We start from the raw sequence: 25,891 nt of genomic DNA, 5'->3' as shown, positions 1-25,891 counted from the left end.
ACCTATATAGTAATTAGGGTAGACTCCACTTTCAAGTAAGTGGACAAGATTTGATCATGTGGCCAAATATTAATTATATTGGGAATTCCCAAACTCTATGAGAATTCCCGAATTCCCTAATATAGCATTAATGCTAAAATATAGTTAATGGTTTCTCACAAACATCAAAATAAACAAGAGCTAGAGGCTCACCCATGTACTTATTGCTAGACTTCTTATGCAACTACATGTCTGCATCCCATAAAGACAATGATCACAACAAGTAAAATATTTATAGTTAAGGGGTGGAAGGTAAATTGAAAGTGGGTAAGAATTTTCATTCCATTTAATGACATGTATCCATGGTGATGATGCCATAACGATATATGTGGTATTGCAACTATGGCCAAACCATGGCCAATAGACCTAGATAAGTGAGGGATAAAGACAGCCAAACTTGGCACCTCATGCAAGGACAAGATTCCCACGTGTAATTTTCCATGAGGAATCACCAAAGGATATAAAGTAACCTATATCACGAGTAGAGAGTAGGCTTTTTAATCAAAGCCACAACATGGTGTACATCATGCAAAGTAAAAATGCTCATTGAAATAAATTGCAATCATACATCGCCAACACCAATGATATCCAATAGCAAGTCATTATCCAAACTAACAAATCCTATCATGCTATGATAGGAATGGAACCACTCTTGATGAGGGGTAACATAACCCATTTGCATGGAAGGGTTTTTTGCCCTTTAGGCAACTGCACCAAGTCCCAAGTGCCATTTTTTTCAAGAGATTCCATCTCTGACAGCATAGCTTTATACCATTTCTTGCTGTCATGTCTGTCCATTGCTTCCTTAAAGCAAGACGGTTCACCACAGTCTATCAACATGACATACTCACTCACATTAATTGCACCAAGAACAAATCTGTTAGGTTGTCTAGTAGCCCTAGACGATCTCCTAACCCAATGGTCATTATTTGCAGGCTGTTCCTGCAAATTTCCATTTTCAGCATACTGTCTTGGGATTTCAGCCTGCAAATCGGTATTAACAGCTTGATGTCCTGGCTGTTCCTGCACATGTAATAGCTCATTTTCATGGGCAATAGCTGGTTGATCATTTCCAACATCATTTCCTGCACATACAGGTTCATTTACAACAGGTATTTGCTGTTGTACAGCGGGCACATTTTGCTGTTCAAAAGGTATTTCTTCCCAGAATATAACCGTATGGACCTCCTCAGTCTTTTTGGGCTGTTTGTGATGTGATCTTCTCGGAAGATAACGTCATTGCTGCATACTACTTTCCTTTTCTCGGGATCCCACAATTTATACCCCATTCCACCCTCATCACCATATCCTAGGAAAATGCATTTACAGGACTTTGGCTCAAGTTTGTTGTCTTTTTCTTTACGAATGTGCACAAAAGCCTCGCAAACAAACACTTTCAGATGAGCATATGAAAGTGGCTTTCCCGACCACGCTTCTTGGGGAACTCCCCCCTTCCCTCCAAAACCTGTTTGGTGACCTATTAATCAAGTGAATGGCTGTCATAAGAGCCTCTGCCCAAAAACCATAGGGTAATGCAGCATGAGACAGCATCGTACGGACCTTATCATGTATGGTCCAATTCATATGCTTTGCAACTCCATTTTGGGGTGGATTATGAGGGGCAATGAGCTCCCTCTTTATCCCTTTGATGTCACAAAATGCCTGAAAGGCTTTGGACACATATTCCCCACCATTGTCAGAGCGAAGACACTTAAGTGTCTTATCTGTTTGATTTTCAGCCAATGCCAAAAATTTTTTAAACTTGTCAAGCACTTCATCCTTGCTATGAATAGGGTAAACCCATACTTTTTGTGTAGCATCATTGACAAAGGTGACAAAATATTTCTTTCCCCCTAAAGATAATCCTGGCATTTGACATACATCCAAATGTACTAACTCTAGAGGAGAAGATTTCAAAGAAAGAGACCTTTTGTGAGACGTTTGTGCATGTTTGCCACTCCCAACCGGCCATGCCACAAAGAAACACTTGGTTGCTCGTTGAAAGCAACAACATGGTCACACACACTAGAAAGTGGATACAATATATCACTCTTGCAACCTCTGGCAATAACCCTAGATCCCTTACAGATCTTCCATTTTCCATCACCAAAGGTGGTATGAAAACCATTATCATCTAGCTGCCCTGTGATGATCAAGCTCTTCTTGAGCTGAGGTACATGTCGTACATACTGAAGTGTAAAGACAGAGCCATGCTGAAACTGTAACTGCACACTGCCAATACCTGCAATCTCACATGCATAGTTGTCCCTAAGATGGACAACACCATGTTGACCCCTTGTATAGGTGAAAAACCACTCACGATGAGGGGTGACATGAAAGGAAGCACATGAATCAAGAATCCATGTATGCATTTCATCATCTGTATCTGCAAGTAGAGCATGTGTACCAAAATGTGAAGAGACAAAGAGTACATCACTCTTACTGTCACTGTCATGAGTGACTACATTCACCTCTTCAATTTTTACACTGTTCTTCTTAGGTTGATTGTCCTTCTTCTCTTCCTTGCAATCATTTGTCTACTTGCCTTTTCCTTTCTCTTTCTTCCATTTGTAGCAGTCACCTTTAAAGTGACCCTTCTTGCCACAATGATGGCATTCAACATCTTTGCCACGTGATTTATTGAGTCCCTTGCCATCACATTTGCCCTTTTGCTGTGATCTACCCCTAGTATGCAAAGCACTGGAAGACTTACTAGATGTATTGTTATGTCGATTCATCTATTCCATAAGTAGAGCACTCTCTACATTGGCATACAAAAGGATCACACTAGAATTGCTCATAGCAGTCCTGAATGTATCCCAACTCTCTGGTAGCATGCAAAGCAAGAAAGTAGCCTTAAATTCCTCATCAATCATGAACTTCAAGGCAACTAGCTGGCTGAAAATGGAGTTAAACTCACTCAAGTGAGTAGACATTGCTGTAACTTCTTTCATACGCAAATCCATAAGCTTTTTCAACCAATACACTTTGCTTGCAGCACTCTTCTATGCATACAGTTCTTCCAGCCTATTCCATATAGCATATGCAGAATCCAAACCTTCAATGTTGAGGAGCAAGGCATAAAAAATTGATGGCTCTATGGTTGAGCATGCAAGCTCATTCAACTCGTCTCAATCGTCCTGATCCATGTCCGCAGGCTTTGCCCCTTTAGTTTTGATCGGTTTTGCCTATTTCTTTTGGAACATGATATTGTAGCATTGTTTTTGCTACACTGCAAAATTATGTGCACCTTCAAGCTCCTTTATATGCATCAAATTACTACTAGGCATGGTTTTCAACCCAAATGTGACAAAAAAAAGCAAATGCAAGCCCAAACTGTCACCGAAGTGACCAAGGTACAAACAAGTACCAATCAGCAATAAATGACCACGTAAAAGTACAGATTTTAGATATATAATTAAGTTTTTAGAAGCACCAAACCAAGTGCTATAGCATTATCCAATTGATTACAGTTGTTCCAAAGGGCATCTGCATCACATTACATGAGAAATCCTAAAATTCCAGCTGCAATTTCTGTTGTACATGTACGCACGGGCAAAAAATTCGGCACGAACAGTCAAAAGCCCCAAAATTTTGTGCTCAAAGCATCAAACATACATCTCCATTTCCTCTGTCATGCATAGGACTGTCGAATTTTGCCAAAATAAAGCAATTTTAGCAAAACCCCCAAATTTTACCAAGCGTTGATGTCCAAATTGCACGGAATTCAACCTGCATGTACATAAAATGACAAATGTTGCATAAATTCTGCCCAAACTGCAAAAGCCCCAAATTGCACGGGGTCCAATGTGCCTCAATGTCAAGAAATTGGATAAATTTCTGCCCAATTTGTGCATGTACATTAAAAGCCCCAAATGTCGAAGGCAAGATTTCACAAATTCCTGCAATTTCTGAGACAAATTTGCTTGTCCTCCATCACATTCTCCAAATCTGGAAAAATCCCCAAATTTTGTGGGTCAAATGTTAAGAAATTTCACTCAAATGAGCATTATTTCAACAATTGTGGCGAAATTCCCAATTCAAATGCGCGCAATGTCTGCAATTCCAACGCAGATGCCTCAATGTTTCACAAACAGTGCTCAGTCTGGCGAAGCCCCAACTTTCTGGGCCAAAATTGCACAAATTTGACCTTTCTTGCTTGTGCACGTGAACCCCTTGTTAAGCCAAGGAAAAAAAATTCAAGAAGATTTTGAAAATTGTGGCCCCCTTGACCTATGGGGCGGGTCGGTGACCTACCCGCATCACGACGCCTGCCTAATCGCCGTCCTATGATGCCTCATCAGTGGCGTGGCTGTTTGGTGCCCGCGTGCCCTCTTGCATGGTCATGTAACAGCAGCCTCCTCGTTCGTCAACGGTACAACCCGTCGCACGCTTGCTCCACGCCTGCTGCAATCGACTGTCACTGCCTGCAACTTACACTTGTGACTCTCCTGCTCGCCTTTGAGCTCTCGTCACCACGCTGGTCTTCTGCCTCAGCCTGACGACCATCTACAGCACCTTACGCTCTGATGCCAGTTTGTAGAAATCGATTAGGCACGGAGATCGAGGCGCAGATAATCATTACGCGCAATGAGAGAGACAGAGAGAGTGCGAGTGAGCAGAGTAGAGAGTGAACACGTTTTTCGGTACAATGACAAGTGTACCACTTTAGGTTTTTAGATAGATATATGTATGAAAGTACAATGTGCTAAGGGTTTGTTCACACCCGTGCACATATAAAAGGCACGATGGCCCTTTATTCCCAACACTTCTTACCTATTGCTTGCTTGCTTACTTTCATGCTCTCTTCACTTTACCTTAGTCTTTGATTGATATTCATGTAGTTGTGGGATGGCTCTAATACCATGCAAATAGAAGAAACCAAGAGCACACATACATATATAATGGAAACTTAAGCATAATGGAGATTTGAGTACATAGAGAAGTATGATTAAAATCTTCTTCTTCTTCTTCTCTTATTCTTATTTTTATTCTTCTTCCATACAAAAGTAAAATTTTTTACAACTTGATAAAAGACTAATATGATGAAAGTACTAGAACATATGTATGTGTAATTACTAAGTGTAAATTCACTAAGGATAGATGAACTGGCACAATGAATGTGCCATAACAAAGAGAGACTACATGGGTATCATCTAAATGTAGAATCATATGTATATCTTCCATGTCCATCACCTAATGTGCCAGTGACTAAAGTCTTACCACATCACCAACGCATATAGTGGATGCCAACTCATGTGAAGCTTGAATCTCAATAGACTAGTGATAGGTCTTTGTTCAAGCCATCTATTTTCCTTTTTTCCTCGATTTCTTATCCTATCAGCTAGTCGTTTATAGCTATCTTCATCTTCTCATAAGTGCAAGTCAATGATTGCAAGGATGTGGATAGGATATGTATTTTGTGAATGGCTCATAGGCAGGTGAGGTCTTGGATTCATGTTTCAATATAACCGAGATGAAATCTAGGTCAACGGATGAGATCTTCCACTTACCCATCTCAATTCTAACTACTTCTATGTAACTTCCAAAAAACATCAAGTCATTTCCCTAGTCCAAAATACATATCCTATCATCTAGTCGTTTATAGCTATCTTCATCTTCTCATAAGGGCAAGTCAATGATTGCAAGGATGTGGATAGGATATGTATTTTGTGAATGGCTCATAGGCAGTGGATTCATGTTTCAATATAACCGAGATGAAATCTAGGTCAATGGATGAGATCTTCCACTTACCCATCTCAATTCTAACTACTTCTATGTAGATTCCAAAAAAACATCAAGTCATTTCCCCAGTCCTTAGTTGGATGTACATTTCTTATCCATGGTTTTCCTAATCATAATGCATCGCCTTCATGATGATGAAGTCCACTTAGAACTGGATATGTGCAATCTTGGTTGGCAAATCCTTTAGGATCCCAAAAGATTAAACCCTCATTCTTTAGCCAATGTGATATTTAAGTAAGCCACATTAATAGATGGATTACCCATGCTTGCAAAACCACATGGCTAAGGGCATAGCTCCTACTCCTATGTCAACAATCTATTTTTTAGTATGCTCGCAAAACCACATGGCTAAGGGCGTAGCTCCTACTCCTATGTCAACAATCTATTTTTTAGTATGCTTGCAAAACCACATGGCTAAGGGCGTAGCTCCTACTCCAATGTCAACAATCTATTTTTTAGTATGTCATCTAATGTTATGATAGGAAAACTACATGCATTTCTATTGCTTTTTAGAAGATATTGACCTATAGGGTTCTTGACATAGGATTCAGGGTTAGGCTTGGTATGTGTGCATTGGCTTCATATCCTTGCATGACTTCCATGTCAAGTTCTACATGTTCCTATATCTACTTCTTCAATGCTTCCAAGAGCACAAGGCTTGGTTTTAGTAGTTGCACAAGTGGTATAGAGACTTGAGTTGAGATTAGAGTCAACATGTTTACATCAAACTTTTCATACTAGTACCCACTAATATCTAGTCTCCATTGTTTGTGGTTTTTCTTTCTGAGCCATATTACAACTTAGATCTTGATTAGGCACATCCTATACCTGGTCTCCCTCTCATCCAATGTAAGTGGGATAGGAAGGTGGTCTTGTAATCATGAAATTGTAAAGTTCATTCTCCATTATTGATCTCATGTCTTGGAGATGTATGTGTGCTTCTCTCACCCTATTTCTATTTTATTCACTATTTCCAACTGCTACTTTGTGTTAGGATATGCTCCAACTTTAGCATTTTCTTTTCTTTCATTTCTAGCATTGGCATAAATCTACTTTTGTGTCAAGAATCAATATTTCCATGGTCAAAATGATATTGTAACATTTTCCATTTTCAAGGTATGCTTTTTTTGGCTTAATTTCAAACATTGATTGTTCACTATGAGTTATAGATATCTCATTGTGTGTGTTAATGATTCTCATTGGCTAGATAGCATTAGCATTCTCTGCTTAAGTAGGTCATTGACCCTTATGGATTCTTTGAAGACTTTAGCAACACATCTCTTTGCAAACTTGATTTAATGATGATTAATTCCTTGTAAAGCTCCTCATTTCTAATCCCATTGATAGATACCATGGAGATAGCCTTTTGTGTGGGTTGCTCAACTATCGAGATTCTCTTGTAAGGACTCCAAACATGCATTATTTAATCACGAATTTATTTCTTGTTCTCTTGACTCACATTATCAATTAGACTATCAAATTATCAACATATCTTGCTTCAAAAAATCTCTTGATAAAAAGATATTTGAGCATAACAAAAGAATTGCCATCATTATTGTTTAGGCTAGTGAACAAAGTTCTAACACCAAACACAACCCCCAAAAGCTTGTGCTCATTTGTGAGCATCCTAGAGGTTATTAGCCTTGCAAACTTGTTCAAACTACTCTAGGAAGCTATAAGCTAGATCTTTCTTGAAGTTGATGTACAAATCAATCACCTTGCTCTGATATCATTGTTGTAGCCCTTCACTATACCATGACAAATATGAACTAGAAATTAAGAGAAGGCAGAAATTGCACAAGAGAGAAAATAGATAGAAGTGTGCATGTTCAACCACAAAATCTCTAGTTATTTACTCTTTCTCTTATCGCCTATTTATCCCTAAAATCTCATAGACATTTCACACTCTCAAACTCTCATATCCTTTAGTCCTAACACATCACTCTTGTTGGTCTCCCATGTTAGCTACTTTGCTCTAAATCTTAAAATGGAACAATTCATGGAATTTATTTAATGCTTCTTGGATTCATATTTCTATAAAGATTGAAGATCAAGTAAGGGAACTTCTCAATATCAAAGTACTACTTATATATGCCTTCTTTACACACTCATATGCCATTTTGTATTACCAAGTTACATTCTAACTTATGCATCTCACTTCTTATCCTAGATTGCCTCTCTCTTTTCCTCACTTTTATAGCCATATTCTAAACCCATGATATTTTATTTTTTGATTTTATATACAAAGCTTCTATCTCTCATCTATAGAAAACATCTAACAAGAATGTCACTTCTATGCTCCACTTTTATGCTCTCCCTACTAGTTTACTTCTTCACTACTATTCCTAAAGCAACGTTCATTCTTCTATCTCCAAATCACAAGTTTCTCCAAATTCCTCTCTGGCATCATTTCTAGAAACCCATATTTCACTATCAATTTATGTTTTCTTGCACTCTAAATTCTCTATCTCCACAATATCTCCAATGACTATGGGCAACCAAAATTCTTGAATACACAAGCACCTTGTGTGAGAGAGAGAAGAAAATTTCTTGTGTGTCTTACTCACCTCCCAACCAAATATACGCTCTTCCCACCTTCTAATCGGGTCTCTAGGGCATGTTTTCATGGTGCACCCGATCGGTGTTCCCAAATAGACAAGTCCTGCCCAATATAGCAAGAAATTTGAGGGTATCCCCCGAGCATTGGACCTTGGCACTTCTTGCCCTTGTCTGGGACACACTAATTAATAGCCGTCTTGGGCTACTTGCCTGACTGAAGGTTATTATGTCTAACATTCTCTCCCCCTTTCAAAAAATCATTATCCTCAATGATTAGTAATGGGAAGTGTCACCGAATTAGAGCTTCTAATTCCCATGTAGCATAAGTAACCAGTAGACCCTTCCAGGGAACTAGATACTCGTGGAGAGTACGATTACGCAACTGTTTCTCTCTCCAATGTAGTATCTTGTCTGGTCCATGGTCAACAACTAAATCATGTTCCTACAAAGCTACCATACCATCAATTATATTATCATCACATGAGATATACTTTCTTAATTTTCTAACATGAAACACTGGATGAACACGACATCCAAGAGGAAGTTCCAATCAGTAAGCTACATCACTTAGCTTCTAAATAATTTTCCACAGTCCACAATATCTTGGAGATAACTTTGGACATTTGCCAATCGATAAACTAGATGACTTGGTTGGTACTTGGAGAAAAAAAATTTCTCCTAATTCAAAGATCCTACTTGACCTTTTCTTATCTGCAAAATGCTTAGCCCTATCAGCTACTTGTTGTAACTTGGCTTGAGTAATTTTAATATTAGCATGTATGTCAATAAGGAATTATGTCGTAGCCGAGCATTTCTCATCTGACCTTACTGTACTTGGAAAACTTGGATTCATTCAATAATGTATTTCAAAAGGAGACAAATCTGTCGCCTTATGAGGTCTGTTGTTATACGCAAATTCTAACAAAGACAAATGCATATCCCATTCTGTTTGTTTATTAGATACATATGCTCTCAGCATATCTTCTAGTATTTGATTGACTCTTTCTATTTGACCATCTATTTCTGGGTGATCACCACTTGACAGGTTTAAAGACACATTTAAACAACCAAAGACATTATGCCAAAAATGACCAGTAAACTTGACATCCCTATGAGACACAATGGACAACACATGATCAATAAACAAATCTGCGACTTTTGGAGCTTCTACACTTTCACGAGTAGCTATAACATGAGTCATTTTACTGAAGCAATCCACTATCACTAGGATAGTGTCTTATTGTCTCTAGGTTCTAGGTAAGCCGACAATGAAATCCATGGAAATACCTTTCCAATTAGATTCTGGAATTTGTAATGGCATTAGCAGACCTGGTGGCTTCGCCCTTTCTGCTTTATTAACTTGACATTGAAAGCATTGTTGGATATATTGGCAAACATCCTTGGCCAACTTTGGCCACCAAAATGTCCTTCTAACAAGCTATATGGTCTTATCAGTACCAGGATGTCCTACATAAGGCACATGATGGTTATCAAACAAAACTTTCTTTCGTAATTCCCATGCACTAGGAACAAAAATCTTGCCTTTTCGTTTAAGAAACCCATTCTCAATTGAAAGGTTCTTAAATGAACTTGCCTTATCAGAAATAATAGTAGGAAACAAAAGTATATGGTCCATCCCTGATCAAAGAGTCTCATTCTATGGCTTGATAAATTTTTGCCATATAAGAGTCCTCTAATTGTGCTTTCTTTATTTCTTGAAGCAATGAGCTTTCTAAAATTGTAAAGCTCATTTGATACATTATATGAGATAATGCATCAGCAACAACATTATCCTTACCCTTCTTGTATAGAATTTCCATATGAAATTCTTGCATCATTTCAGCCCATCAAGCTTGGCACCCTCGAAGATTTGGTTGACTACAAAAATACTTAAGAGTATGATGATCTATATAAACTTTAAAATCTGCACCATATAAATAGTGTCAGAAAACTTTAAGGTAATGAACAATAGAATAAAGCTCTTGTTCATGAACTGGCCAATTCTGTTGGCTTAGGGAAAGCTTCTTGCTTTCAAAAGCTACAAGCCTACCTTCTTGGCTAAGGATTGCACCTATCACGATGCTACTTGCATCTATTTCTAAAACAAATGGTTTCTCAGGATCAGCTATCTCGAGAACAAGGGTAGTAGAAACTACTTGTTTCATAGCCTCAAAACTTTATTTTTGCACTAATGTCCACACATAGGGCACCAAAGCTTGCAACAAATCTGTCATAGGAGCAACTATATATGAGTATGCATATATAAATCTCCTATAGAATCCTGACAATCCCAAAAAGGAACGAAGAGCTGTTTCATTTTGGGGTGTCAGCCAACCAAGTATCACAAAAACCTTCTTGGGGTCCATCTTGATCCCATCGGCAGATACAATATGACCTAAATACTCTATCTCTGCTAAACATAGAATTGTCTTGTCTGGGTTAGCATAGATTTTTGCTTCCCGAAAAGTTTCAAAGATTGTCACCAAATGTGACTCATGTTCATGGATACTCTTACTATACACAAGCACATCGTCAATAAAATCTACAATGAACTTGCCCATGTATGGTCTTAGTAAATCATTCATTAACATCATAAAAGTAGCAGGAGCATTTGTTAAACTGAAAGGCATAATCAAATACTCATATTGACCAAATCTTATTCTAAAAGAAACTTTAAAAATATATTCATCTCTTACTCTAATTTGGTGATAACCGCTTTTTAAATCAATCTTACTAAATATAGAAGCACCACCTAGAGCATCTAAGAGATCATCAATACGAGGCATAGGATATCTATGCTTGACAATTATTTTATTTAAAAGGAAAAGGGGCAGACCTCACCCAAGAAATGGTGGTCTTCAACTAGAGCATAAAAAGCTTTAGGATGCTCTGAAATGGCCTACACGACCACAAGTCCAATGTGTCCATTGCAATGAGAACCATATTCTAGTGGAATATCCTGATTCCTCGCCATGTGCTTGCACAAACTGGAGATGGGTTAGAAATGAGACCATGGACTATCAACTACCTAAGAGGTTACTATAACTCAACTCTACTTACAATAGTCCTATCTAGTGAATAGGTAGCTTAATTACAAAAGGGAAATTCCATTGGCACAACAAGCACCCTAATGAGTAATGACTGATAGAACCTAGGGTAGACATAGACATAAATACGATAAGACTACTCAAACCACTTGGACCTATATTATCACCCACCCACCAAGTGGTACACCTATGTACTTCATGGAATTACTAAAAGAGGATATTTACATCAACTTGTACATTGCCTACAATGAAGAAGGATATCCAATCCTTGTAGATTTTGGACAAGTGGTACTGTTAGCTTGGTAAGAGAAAGGGGGTTAGGGTATGGGGGGAGCTCATGAACCCATCATCTATTATGGACTTATACCTATTCAAGGCGGTACATTTCATCAAGATTTGGAGAGAGAAAGCAAGCTAACAAGGACAAGGTTGATTTATGGTGCCCTGAATGTAGAGCTATATATTTACACATTTATTGCCCTAGATAGAAATTGGCCACTAATTCCATAATGGTGCCTTCAATGCTACTCAAACTATTCACCATGAAAAAGACCAAAATTCCACCCCAATACTATTGAATGTGATGATTAGAGCCTAAACAAAAGCAAGCTGGCATCTCAATGCTTTGACCTAGTAATTTGGAGATGGCATCAATAAGAAAAAGAAACCAAAAGAATAGAAAAAACCTATAGTCTACACACATTCGAAAAGAACCATCTTTCTTTTTTACAAGTAAAATAGGGGCTGCAAAGGGTGAAAAGCTAGGTCTTATCAATCCTTTGCTTAAGTACTCATCCACCACCTTACGGACTTCATTCTCCTCTTGTAGACTCATCCTGAACAGGGGTCTAGCAACTAGATTAGCTCCTAGGATGAGCTCAATCCTATGCTCCACATTCCTACAAGAAGGTAAACCAAGAGGTAGTTCAGATTTAAATACATCAGAAAATTGGGCTCTTATTTTACTTGATAAGGCCAAAGGGATACTTGTGGAACTTACATATTTATCCATGTCATCCTTTGACACACATTTAGAAATATTTAAAATATAACAAAAGTAAAGAAACTTATAGTCAATCTTGAGCGCCTTGGTCATCAAGAGAATCTTCACTTCTTGGAGATCTGGTTCTCTACGAATCAACAATCGTCGGCCCTCGTGCTCAAATTGATAAATGTGAGAAGAGAATTCAATGATAGGTCTCTTCTTTGCGTGCCACTGCTTGGTCAACACTAGGTCGAATCTTCCAAGCCGTGTAATTTCAAAATCCAATCTATCCTCATAGGACTGCATCTGTACAGGGAGGTCAACAACTCGCTGATCCCATGTCTCTGTACCCATCCCATCAGCTAGCTCTACTAAATAACTATATTCTGAAGGGGTACTCTTGAGCTTCAGCTTCTTGATGAGATTAGAGCTAATAACATTATGTGAAGAGCTTGTATCAAATAAAATATGCATAGGGCATCTTGCCACTATGCCTTTCATTACAATGAGCTCAATGTCAACAAATTGGTACCTCTTTTGTGCCTTAGGCGATAACATTGCATCTGGCACAATTGGTACTTTCTTTGTTACTGTGATGGCTAGGATCCGTTCATGATAACTAGAGCCATGTGGAGGTAACTCATCTAGGTCATCTCTCGCCTTATCCACATCCTACATTGGATTAAGCACCATTTGAGCATTGGCTCTTGCCTTCTTGGGACAAGCCTTAAATTTATGCTGCCCCAAGCATCTGTAACAAAGTCCTTCTCTCATTGCTTTCTCCCTTTGCTGTTGAGTGAGCATGGATTTATTGTCAGCTCTCTCAGCTACCATAGGAGATACCTTCCTCTTGGTACCTGACACAATCTTGATCATATGCACCTCTCTAGTATGATTCGCACGAGGAGCACTAGATGCAACTGCAGGAGTAAAGATAGGGTGTGTACCTCTAGTCCAAGGAAATCTCTGGACCTTCCCATCTTCAAGGACCAAGGCAAGCTCCACTACCTCATTCAAGGTTGTACATCTCTCCTTCCTGACAAGTGGCCTTAAGGTTTCTTTTGAGCCCATTACAAATTTATGCACTTGCAGAAAGTTAGAAATATGTTCAGGGACCTTTAATAGAATCTCTATATACTTGTCTGCATATTCTTGGACAGAGTAGCTCTTTTGAGCTATGAAGAACCACACATCTAGACCCCTTGTCCACTCATCTGGAGGGACAAAATTATTATAAAACAATGTCTTAAATGCAATCCAAGTAGACGGCTCTGCATGATCCTACTCAATTTTTCGCCACCAACAGTGAGCAGCATCCATAAGAATATATGTAGCTTGTTGTATCTTTAAAGCATCCTTATGAATAGGGCATAACTTAAAATACTACTCCCATTTAGAGAGCCACTGTTCCACTGCACCTGCAATCCTTTGTGTCGCTATGCCATTGAACTTAGGCAGCTTAAGGTCTTTAAGTTGCAACTTAGCTTCTAGCAACGGAGGAACAACTACGGAGGAGTCATGTACAACTTGTGTGTCAGGCATACATGCATCAAGTAAACTCTCATCTAAAGGTCTCTTGCATTTATCCAAAGAATTTCGAGTTAAAATTTGCATTTGTTCAAGCAAAACTTGCATAGTGCCTTCCAAACTAGAAAGACGATTATGCACATCATTAGATGAAGAGGGCAACTCGTCATAATGCATAAGAGGTTCTTTCTCTACATCAATGTCATTCAAAGGCATATCTTCAGTGCTTGTCTGACATGATTGATTAATTGATTTTTTTTTTTGGATTGATAATTCAAACCAACAAAAGCAAGGCAAACATAAATACAATGTACTTTCAAAAAACTTCTATGTTTCCGCACAAGTACTATCCACAAGAAGCATACATGTCAAAAGAAAGCCTCTTTGTACATTTCAAACAAAAGTGCAAGGCTGAATAAGTCACCAAATCCTCTTTGAAACCATGCATAAACATCCAAATGCACAAAATCCACACTCTCAAGCATATATAGACGCACTCAAAGTAGTGAATTTTAAGCCCCAAAAGGTAGAGATAATGTGTATCTGGTAGCACCACGAAAGCAATTTGAAATGTCCTCGCCAGTCCTCACCAGTCAAAACCAGAGGTCAAATATACTGAAATTTGATACTCATCGATGCAAGAAAACCGTAGGAACTGATAGCACTTGAATCGGAGTCTATTGGGAGCCCAAAAATCCCAATTTTTTCCCACCTCAAGAGGTCACTTTAGCGCAAAATTTTGGAAGTGCTCCCAAGCTCAATTGGCAATGATAATACTTCAGAATCTTGTCTTCAAATCATTCTCAAAGGTTGTGAAATCAGTTTGCAATTTGGATTTCATACCAAGAAGTTATAGATCTCAAAAAATGTGCTCAGAAAGAGGAGAAAACACCCTTTTTTTTTACAAGGGGATGGAGGGCTCACAAGCTTGGTAAAAAGGGGATTCTATCCCACATGGAGAGCGTCGCATGGAATTTACCAAGGATAAAAGGTGAAAGGGAGATGATCATTCTCTCAAGTAAAAGAGATAGAGCTCTCTTGTGTGACGGAGTGTGCATTGGCCTTGATGGTGCTATTGGCCACAATTGGCTCACGTGATTGGCTCATTGGACTCCCTTTGGGCCTTGTGGTGGGTGCTTTGCCACTTGCAAAGAAAGAGGCTTTTCACATTGTGTTGTCTTCTATGGTGTGTTGTAGAGATGCATTCACGCTGCCCATTCCTGTGCACTCTCACGAGTGCAGCATGATCTCACTTGTGTGGCCGTAACAAAAAACCCCCAAATCTTTTTTTTTTAGAAACCCACAAGCTCTGATACCAAATTTGAGAGATAGAAGAAAATTTATTGTGTGTCTTACTCACCTCCCATTGGCTCACGTGATTGGCTCATTGGGCCACCGTTGGGCCTTGTGGTGGGTGCCGCCACCTGCAAAGAAAGAGGCTTTTCACGTTGTGTTGTCTTCTCTAGTGTGTTGTAGAGATGCCTTCACGCTGCCCACTCTTGTGCGCTCTCGCGACTGCAGCACGATCCCACTTGTGTGGCCGTAACAAAAAACCCCCAAATCTTCTCTTGTGTGTTGTAGAGATGCCTTCACGCTACCCACTCATGTGTGCTCTCGCGACTGCAGCACGATCTCACTTGTGTGGCCGTAACAAAAAACCCCCAAATCTTTTTTTTATAGAAACCCGTGAGCTCTGATACCAAATGTGAGAGACAAAAGAAAATTTCTTGTGTGTCTTACTCACCTCCCAACCAAATATACTCTCTTCCCACCTAATCAGGTCTCTAGGGCCTGTTTTCATGGTGCACCCGACTGGTGTTCCCAAATAGACAAGTCATTCCCAATATAGCAAGAAATCTGAGGGTATCCCCCGAGCTTCGGACCTTGGCACTTCTTGCCCTTGTCCAGGACACACTAATTAATGGCTGTCTTGGGCTACATGCTCGGTCGAAGGTTATTATGTCTGACACCTTGTATGCCTTTATGGACCTACCAAGTACTTTGTCCTTATCATCATGTCCCTTATCATCTCAATTGAGTGCTTCCACCTTACCAATGATGGAGCTAAAGGAATTTTCAAGAAAAGGGTCAAGTAAGAACAACCTATTCTCGAAAAGATGTATTTACTATTTGAGCTTCCAAGAAGGGAATATAGTACATCCACCTTTAGATAACCATGATTGTAACTTATCAATGTAATGCATTGACATGCCCCATCTAACAAAAACCTATTATTGTAATGATGATGTAAATGTTTAACTGTAATGACTTAGCTCACATGGTAGTTAAGATATTTGGCCGATATAATGATATTAGGTAGTATTGTGGCCTTATAACTTGAGACTTGCATCCTAAAAATTAGACCCACTTACGACGATAAGTACTCTGGTACATATCTATTAGTATATGTATAGACATTTATATCATTGCAATTCATTATAGTCTTCTATACATATCAATTGCTCTATATTTTTACTCTACTCTTGTGTACTCTATCACAAATTCATGGTAGTAGGAAGGTCTTGAGCTCAATTCCTATATTCAATGTTTTTGTTTAGAAATAGGGGCGAAAAAGGGAGAATTGAACTTAGGTCTACTAGAGAGCTTGGTGGCATCTCTGGTGAGTAAACATAAAGATCGTGTGTGTGTGTGTGTGTGCTCACCACCTTAATATTGCTATGGGCCACGTATGTTCCACATCCTCACCATAACAACGATAGGTATTACTTAGACCCCTTATAGAAGCTCATGACGTTGGCAACACTACAAGAGTCTAGGTCTCCACTAGTAACAAACTAGGTACACGTGATGATTCTTTATACAAACTCTCATAATTCTATAATGTTGATTCTACCACATGGGGATAAGCTAGAGTTTATAACATAATGAAAAGTACGTCATTAGAACCTTTGGTTACCACATTTGGAAACAGGCTAGAATGTAAATGAACTAACCTTCTAATTGAGCTGTATACAAACAAACAAAATATGCTGAATGGGTAAACATTCTGGTTGAGCTAATCTGCAAACAAGGTGGACAGTGAATTACTAAACCTTCTAGTCTGCAAACAAAATGTGCTAATCGCATCAATACTATGTTGATTCCTTGATCTGTCGGCAGATCCTGCATTTATGAAATCGAGTATGTCGACGGCGACGCCACCCAAGGCAGCATCGCGCAAGACAGCCTCACCTGGTATGACCTCGACACGCAGGGCTCAAGCACGATCACCATAGAAAACGTGGGATTCGGGTGCGGAACAAACAACACGGTCCAAGGCCTGGTTGCGTCGTCGGGCATACTTGGCCTAGAAAACGCGGGGCTAGGGCTGTCACTCCCGGAGCAGCTCAACATGAACGGCTATTACAGCAGTGATTTCTCCTACTGCTTAGCGCCGAGGGGATCGACGTCCGACACGGGATTTCTGTATCTGGCAGCTGGAGCAGTCCCTGGGGTGTACTTCCCGACAACACCGTTCTTGAATCATCCGGCCTGGCTCATCGAGGTGGTGGAGATTTACGTGGCGGGCTCCGTGGTGGGTATACCAGACGATGCCCTAGAGTATCACCCAGAAAATGGCAGGGGCGGCACCCTCGTCGACTCCGGCTCCCTCTTCTGCTACCTCTTCCCCTCTGTGTACTACCCCTTCCGCGACGCCTGGCGTGCCGCCCTCTCCCCTGTCCTAGGTGACCCCGGCCCGGGCTATAACGGCCTCGACACCTGCTACGACTACCCCTCCAACCTTGACAGCCTCCCCCAACTCGCCTTCGGCTTCCGTGACGGCACCTTGTTCACCCTCCATGACGACGGAAAGACTTTCATCTACAGCTCCGGTAGGGGGAACCGTCGTATGTGCTGGCCTTACTTAGTCACCGAGGAGGAGGACGATACTGAAGCCTTTTTAATGGGTGCCATCCCCCAACAGACTATCCAAATGATTTTTGATGTCGATAACAATCGCCTGGGTTGGCTGTATGACCAGTGCTTGTATAGTAGCTAGGTTGAGCCTCGGGACAACATTGCATTAGATGCGCAAGTAGTATTGCCGATCCAAGTTTGTGTGTTTTTGCTGTGTCATATCCAAGATATAAGTATCATCATCATTCCAATCACAATACCGTGGCGTACATACGAGATTACATGATAAATAAAAGTCAATACAACAAGGAAATAGGTATGTTGATGATGCGTAAACATCTCTTCCTTTACTATTATTATGGGAAGGTTCGGGGGGGGGGGGGTATGCCACGTGGCATGTTCTCACGCTCTCTCTCTCTCTCTCTCTCTCTCTCTCTCCCCCCCTCTCTCGAGGTGGGTTGCAACCGCTTTCTCACTCTCTCGATCCATTACCTCTATTCTTTTTTTTTTTCATGAAGATAATTGTAGTAAATATTTACATTAGACCATCAGGTCAGCATTCTCTTTATATCTCTTACTCTCTTACATCAAACCATCAGGTCATCAAAGAATCTCTCTCTCTCTCTCTCTCTCTCTCTCTCTCTCTCTCTCTCTCTCCATTCTATTACATCACACCATTAGGTCTTCAAAGAAAGTAACGAAATACTATCAGGACTTTATCACAAAGAGAGAATCACACTGTTGGTGTAGAGCGAACAATAGCCAGTCAAGGGGGCAACATCGTAGAAGAAATCTACCATAGCACTAAACCTCGAATATGGGCCACATGACCATGGATGCCCGAGACCAAATAAAAAATAAAGGCATTCCGAGTACGCCAAATATGCCACAAGGCAGTCCATCTAAGGAACTTGAACATGCAAGAATAATCAAAATGCAAAGAAGGCACAGAGGGCAGCTTTCCCATCATCCATGACCGGGCTATTATCCAAAGGTGAGTTGCTGAGAGCCACACGCAAGAAATAAAACACCAGATTTGTCACACAATTGGACAAGAGGCAAAAAGATAAAGCAATGTTTCATCACACGTAGTGCAGAATACACAATGACCAACGGAGAACTTTCAAGCACGCAACACCTCTCTAGTTGGAAGGCCACCAATCAACAATTTCCACAGGAAGACTTTTCCCTTATAGGGAACCTTAGATTTCCAAAGCTGAAGGAATCTTTCCTACCACTTCTTTTTGCCATCCCTAATATGCCATAATTTATTCATTTTTGTAGTTACCCATCTCTTGGCCTCCACTATCCCTAATATGCCATAATTTATTCATTTTTGTAGTGACCCATCTCTTGGCCTCCACCATCTGATGGTATATTTGGTTAGCAAACCTCTTCTCAAAATCATCCATAATCACAAACTTCCAGTCAGCCATGGATTCAATGGCTGTTATATTTGGTTAGCAGACCTCTTCTTGAAATCATCCGGAATCACAAACTTCCAGTCAGCCATGGATACAATGGCTGTAGCACTGGTAAAGGAGAGAACCTCTAAAGTTTGACCTGTATGGATGACCAGATGTCATAATATCCATGGGGTACCTTAAAGTGTTGACGAATGCACCAAAAAGAGTAAAGACGGGACTGCCTAGGAATAACACCATAAAAAATTGTCTGCAACCCCAGTCCTCGGGGAGTCCACCTTGGGTTATCTCTCTATATAACATGTGTTCAAATGGTTTTTTTAAAACCCCTTTTTAAAAAATTTGCATCATTTTATATACCCCTTTTGTGAATTTTGAAGGCAATATTTATATTCCTTTTATAAATGTAAATTTTGAGATGAGGTTCATTTTTATAACCCCTTCTATATAATTCAAATAAAAACACAATGCCACACTACTTTACGTCAAGTTTTTTCATGATAATTTGAGTTGAATATCCAAATACTAGAGTACATAGTCTTATACACTTTTACAACCCTATACAAGAGCCACCTACTAGAGGGTAACTCCTCTTTGGGAACCATGCACAACAACCATAGATAATCATGGCCTAAATCGTGGGTGCAATAGCCAAGATAAGATACAAAGTCATGAGCTTGAGTAATAGATACAATAAAATATACAAGGGACATATTTTAGACTAGCTTAAGACAAGAAATGATATCAATTACACATTTAGGGAGATCTAGAGGGGCTCTCATGTGAGTAAAAGTTTCTATCTTTGAAAAGGTGAATACATCCCATATAAGAAACACCCATTACATGGATTTTCTAGACCCATGGATCTATTTACACAACATAAAACATAGATTTCCCTTTCAGGACCAAGACCATGGCTCAAGATCAAATTTTAAAGAATTTTGTGATGATGTGAGGACCTCCCCTTTATGAAAGGGTCTCTAGAAACCAATGGATTTCCCAACTTTAGGCATAGCATCATCTCCACCTTCACCATAGAAACAAGTGATAAACTAAAACATAAAGAATCCATATGAATTTTCAAGATAGCCCCAATAAAAGCTTGTGATTGTAACCTCCAACGCATGCTTGTAGTTCTTCATGTCTTGGGTAAGTTATCATGAATATATGTGTGCATCACGTGGGTTCAAAATAAGGTATTTTTAAAATATCATTTTTATACATTTTTTACATATAGAAGGGTGTAATATAAAGGGGTTATTTACAGATTGAATAGAAAAGGGTTCTGTTTTATTCAAAAAAATTTCACAGATAAGGATATTTATAAATAGGCCTTGAACGCACGTGATGTAGAGGATATACATATAGTAACCTCCCCGAGTTCCATGTGGTTGAAGACCCCATCTCTAGTATACTTGCCCATGTTGCTTGACAAAGGGGAAGCCTATTTCTTCTTATTTCTTACTACTGACAGTTGTGGTGTTGCCTGAGATTAGAGTGTCATTGGGTGGGCTAGAGGCATGCATCGTTCTCTCTCTTGTCTAATGATTCTCTGCCTCTCACAGGTGGACTACTAGAGAAAACTCATATTTGTATGATTAGAGATTATATCTACAATTGAAACAAATGGGTTCTGTGGAAACAACATGTGTAAAGATGCAGTCCAAATTTCTTTTAAGAGGGCAAACAGAACCACTGTTCAATCACAAAAAGGTCTAGAATTGGCCATGCTGAGAGTTCGAGGTCTAACACATGTACACTGCCTTAACAGAAGTAAGCAATATGTTGGTTTGTCCAGCCACCAAACAAATCAAAAAATTCACAATATTAATTGATATGTAAACTGCTTCACTTGATGGCGCCAGAATCTACAAGACTTGCCTAATGTTATTAGATAGAATTTGATGGGTGATGTAGGGAAAGAAGTCATTGATGACAACGACAGATGTTGAGGTTACTAAAGGGCCTGATTGTGGATTACAACACAAAAAGGGACTGCAATTCGATGAAGCCAATCAGTCAGTAGGTTGTAGTTTTAAGGGGTGACATCTTCAAAATTTGGTCCAAGCGTCTTAAGACAAGTTGTAGGTCACGAGCAGGGCTACATTTTTTGTTTCTAAAGCTTGGCGATCTGAGTTATAGTTCAAAAGATACTAGCAGTATTTTGCAGGGTGGTCTTGTAGGATAGTTTTCTAGATAGGATCAGATTGATGAATCTAATGGATGTAAAGTATTGCATGTGGCATATACTTTGATAGAGACATTTGAGACTGACATGAGGTCTTGTAGTCCCCCTCTCCTACCAACCTATCACGAAAGTGGCTCCTGTAGTCATATAGTCCCCCTCTCCTACCAATCTATCACAAAAGTGGCTCATGTAGAATGATCCGCAACAAAGACGGCTAGCTCGATGTAGACAATACGAGTCCCGAGACTAGGAAGACCATGAATTGAGAGAAGAGAGAAGCCCAAGTCAAGAACATGTAGGGCCTAAAAAAAAGAGCTCAATAAATGGTCAAACAATAGAGGCAAGGTACCAACATCACTAAAGGCATTATGGGAGAATACCAAAGATATAGAGATTTCTACTTTTGCTTAACAATACAGATGCATTAACGGTAGTTATAGATGCAATATTAGCAGATGGAGCACATGACATGCAGGATGCAGAAAAACTTGATGATGCACAGGAAACTATGGAAGAACTTTGTAGATGATATAAAGATTCAGGATGAAAAAAGAGCTCGAATATGACGCAGTTTGTGGATGTGGATGCTACAGAGTTTGATGATGCAGATATGAAGACTGAAGATGTAGATGCTACAAAGTTCAAAGAAATGAATGATACTAAGAAAGAGAATGTGGATATTGTTAAGGGTAAACAAATAATAGAAAATACAAAAGAGACATTGACGCAAGTTATAGAGGATATTGTCGTTCGGGATGCAAAGAAAGACAACCTAAACAGATTAAGTGAGCTAATGACGTAGATATTTGATCTTGGAATATTCCGTGTGATATACAAGTTATTTAAAGCTGGAGGGGATGTATTGCATGTATTTATGCCTTATTGGTCGACTATCTAGTGGATGTTTGACCCATGAGGGCGATATGGCTGTTGAAAACTATAGTGGACACACACAGTTAAATTGAAGATGTGTAAAACTATTTTAATTAGGAGAGTATTAATAGTTACTAATGCATCCAAAATGGGATTTGATACCTTGGGAAGGGTCCTACAAAGTTTGGTTGATACCCATGTTCGTATGCAGGAGATACAAAGTCGGGAAGGTCGATATCTAGCTAAGACAGCATGTTATAATGAACAGTTGCAGGTTGCATAGAAAATTTTAGGGTCTGAAAACTTTAGAATTTGATCCTAGTGTCTTCAAAAAAGTTGTACATCACAAGCGGGGCTACATTTTTTCTTTTAAAATCTTAGTGGTCCAAGTTATAGTTCAAACGATATGAGTAGTTTTCTACAAGGTAGTCCTATAGGACAGTTTTCTAGATAAGATAAGATTGCATCTGATGGATGTAAATTATTGGATGTGACATATGATTTGACAGAGATATTTGAGACTAACATGACGGTACCAAGGATAGGAAAGAGGATCAAAATATGCGAGACCAAGCCCTCAGACATGGATTTAGCTTTGTGTAGATACAAGCCATGTCCCACCTCTTTGTTAGTAGCCTAGCATACAACACTAATGAGGAGTCCCTCCACAAGGCCTTCTAGGCACACAACGAGATTATCGACTGCCATGTCATCATGGATTGCAAGACAAACAGGTCAAAGGGCTTCGTCTTTGTCACCTTCTTTAAGGAGGCTCAAGTAGATGTCACACAGTAGAAAATGAATAATCAGTTCTTGGATGGGCGCATGATTAGGGTGGACCACATGATGCCTTGTTCATGCCACTGCCTCCCCCTCCGCCGTTGCTTGACTCCCTAGTATCAAAATTATTACAGGCGCCATCGAAGGATTGGGGCTCCATCCCGTCTTCAATTGCTTTGATTCCTCAGAATGCAGACATGGCATATGCTTCTCCCACACTAGTGAACTGTTCTAGCAAGGGTTTCTAGAAGGGAATAGTTTTCCATAAGGTGCCCATGACAAAATAGCTTTTGGCCAAAAAATAAGGCCACATGGAGGGTTTTTTTTTAATCCCCTACCCCCTTCTAAAATATTGTTCAAAAAGCACCAAATCTATTGCCTCTTTCAGCCCAGCAAATGACTGAGACCAACAGCACGCTCCTCCTCTTCTCGCCTTCGTTGCAACATCAAATCTATTGCCTCTTTCAACCCAACTAACCAACAGCCTACTCCTCTTCTTGTCTTCACTTCAACATTGTTAGTTCTCTCTCACCAGCTTTTCCCTTGCAGCCTGCAACTCCTGCTGTGGCCCTTCAAACAACAAATTGTGCTTTCACTTTCTCCCTGCACTTTAGCAATGATGGAGGGGAGGTCAGCATGGTTGGCAATAAGGTATTCACAACAAAATGGTAGTCTAGCAAATATGTAGCTCAAAAGGCCTTGAGGCTGCCACCCATTCCAAGCATAACAAAGTTAGACTCGTGCATAAAACGGTCTACTCTTTGATCAGAGTCTCTATGAAGCATTTCATCCATTACATCAAGGAGCTTTCATTGACTGAGATAAGGTCCAAGCCCAAGATATAAGGCTAGCCCTCTCAAACTCCTTCATAGATGACACTATCACCTGAATAGGGTGTCTACATGACAAAATAACTAGCACAAGAACTCAAACTGGAGATGTTACTTCTCTTTGAAAGTGCTCCATTCCCAACATACTCAAGAGTAACATAGCACACATTTCCTTGCATGCTAGTTGTGCTGCTTGCATCCCTGCTAACCAACTCACCACTTTTGCTCCAAACTTCACTCCATTGGCATGCTTCACTCTTATATGGATGGCAAAATCATGCTATGGTGCCAGATCACAAAAAGTCCAGGATGCAGAATCATCCTTAAATCTTGTATGGTTAGTGAAGGGAGAATGTAACTCTGAATTTTAGTTTTTGCCTTTTCATGGCAGGCTTGTACATGTACAAATCGTTGATAGTTGTAATGACTATGAAAACAAAATCACAAACATATTTCAGCAAACATTTCTACCATATTTCAACTTGAATAAAATTGGATACATACGCAGAGCATCAATTAAAATGATGGGATGCCCCTTACGGAAGAAATCTTGGTAGTAACTATTCTAGTATGGATGGTGATGAAAGAAGCCTTTCAAAGTATTGCTTTCAAAATAACAAATGGATGAAAAGACATGCCATGATGCATACTAAAATTTGAGTAGAACAACAGTGGTACTAACATTCGAGTTCGTATGCAAGAGATACAAAGTCGTGAAGGTCGATGTCTAGCTAGGACTACATGCTGTAATGAACACTTGCAGGTTGCACAGAAAATTTTAGGGGGTGAAATATTCAAAAAAATTTCTAGGTGTCTTAAGATAAGTTGTAGATCACGAGCGGGGCTACATTTTTTGTTTCTAAAGCTTGGCGATCTGAGTTATGGTTCAAAAGATGCAAGCAGTATTTTGCAGGGTGGTCAGGGTGGTACAATGTGGTAGGGGAGATTCCCCACATGACCAGATCAAAGGATAGAGTATGGTGCACTTGCAAATATGGGGGAGGTGCATAATGCACAACTGCCATTCCCAACAACAAAGCGCCAGGGTGCAAAATGGTACACCTCTAAGTGTTTAATGATGGCCTAAAGCCTAAATGTGCATCAGAGACAATGTGTGCTAAGACTAGATAACCTATGGCAGGTCTAAAGTACGGTCCTAGAGTTAATGTAGATAAATGTATATGTTCATTGAAAGTGGGAGGAAAGGGTAGAAAATGTGAGGATAAATCTAAAGTCCCAAACTCATGCTCAAATGAAACAAAAGATAAAGGATTACCTTGTGGAACATCTATGATCAGAGAGTGTTCTTCAAATCCATATTAGTACTGAACTGGGTCTCCTAGATGACTTACAATTCGTCCCTACATAATTAAAGAAGCAGTACACATAATTAGACTCACACAAAAATGGACTGCACAAACCATCAAGCTGACTTCAAACTAGTTAGAAGTGAAAGGAAATTACATAGCACATAATGCAAAGTATATGTGTCCAAAAGCAGAATCTTGACCAGCTCCTTCGAGCTTTTCCAATGAAGCTTTTCGCAGCTCATCATGGGGAGATTCCGATCCCGTGATTTCTACAGATTCATCAATAGCCTTGTCTTCTATGATGCTATCTTCTGCATCAAGCTTGAGTCGTTTTGTCATGCACTGCTGTAATTTAGCTACTCCTTTTGCTGCATGTTTAGCAGCTGTGCAAGCACCTAATATTCAAGGAAATCCCTTAAAACATTGCAACTCAATAACAATAGTGAAAAATTAAAGGAACCATGACAAACATAATGGCCATGTTCTGTAGCAGCTCACAAAGTTGACATTTATCAGGAAGCCTCAAGGAATTTCTATTTTGAACAACTCATGAAGATATCCTTGACTAGAATATCCAGAACATAATCAGGTTGTTATAGAGAACAATACTAGAAGCATCCAATTCTTGTGTCTGAGACTTGTCACATCTCATGGGGGTTGAATAAGTATTGTTTAGTTGCCCTTTTGAGTCAATAAGTAGTATGGATGGATTGGATGTTTGCAATT

General features: G+C 39.6%; 1 protein-coding gene across 1 annotated transcript in view; it reads left to right on the top strand.

Annotated features, from left to right (window-relative positions):
* LOC148037338 (aspartic proteinase nepenthesin-2-like) overlaps positions 1-17,902 on the top strand; it is a 49,445-nt gene extending 31,543 nt beyond the window's left edge. Inside the window, exon 2 of the mRNA XM_087677094.1 lies at positions 17,023-17,902. Coding sequence (XP_087533220.1) covers positions 17,023-17,902 — 880 coding nt within the window. The remainder of the gene's footprint in view (positions 1-17,022) is intronic.
* The last annotated feature ends 7,989 nt before the right edge of the window (positions 17,903-25,891 follow it).

The sequence above is a fragment of the Lygodium microphyllum genome, chromosome 4 (genome assembly GCF_053477565.2).
Source record: "Lygodium microphyllum isolate KBCC chromosome 4, Lygodium_microphyllum_v1.1.10, whole genome shotgun sequence".
Lineage (NCBI taxonomy): Eukaryota > Viridiplantae > Streptophyta > Polypodiopsida > Schizaeales > Lygodiaceae > Lygodium > Lygodium microphyllum.
This window is presented reverse-complemented; position numbering and strand designations above follow the sequence as displayed.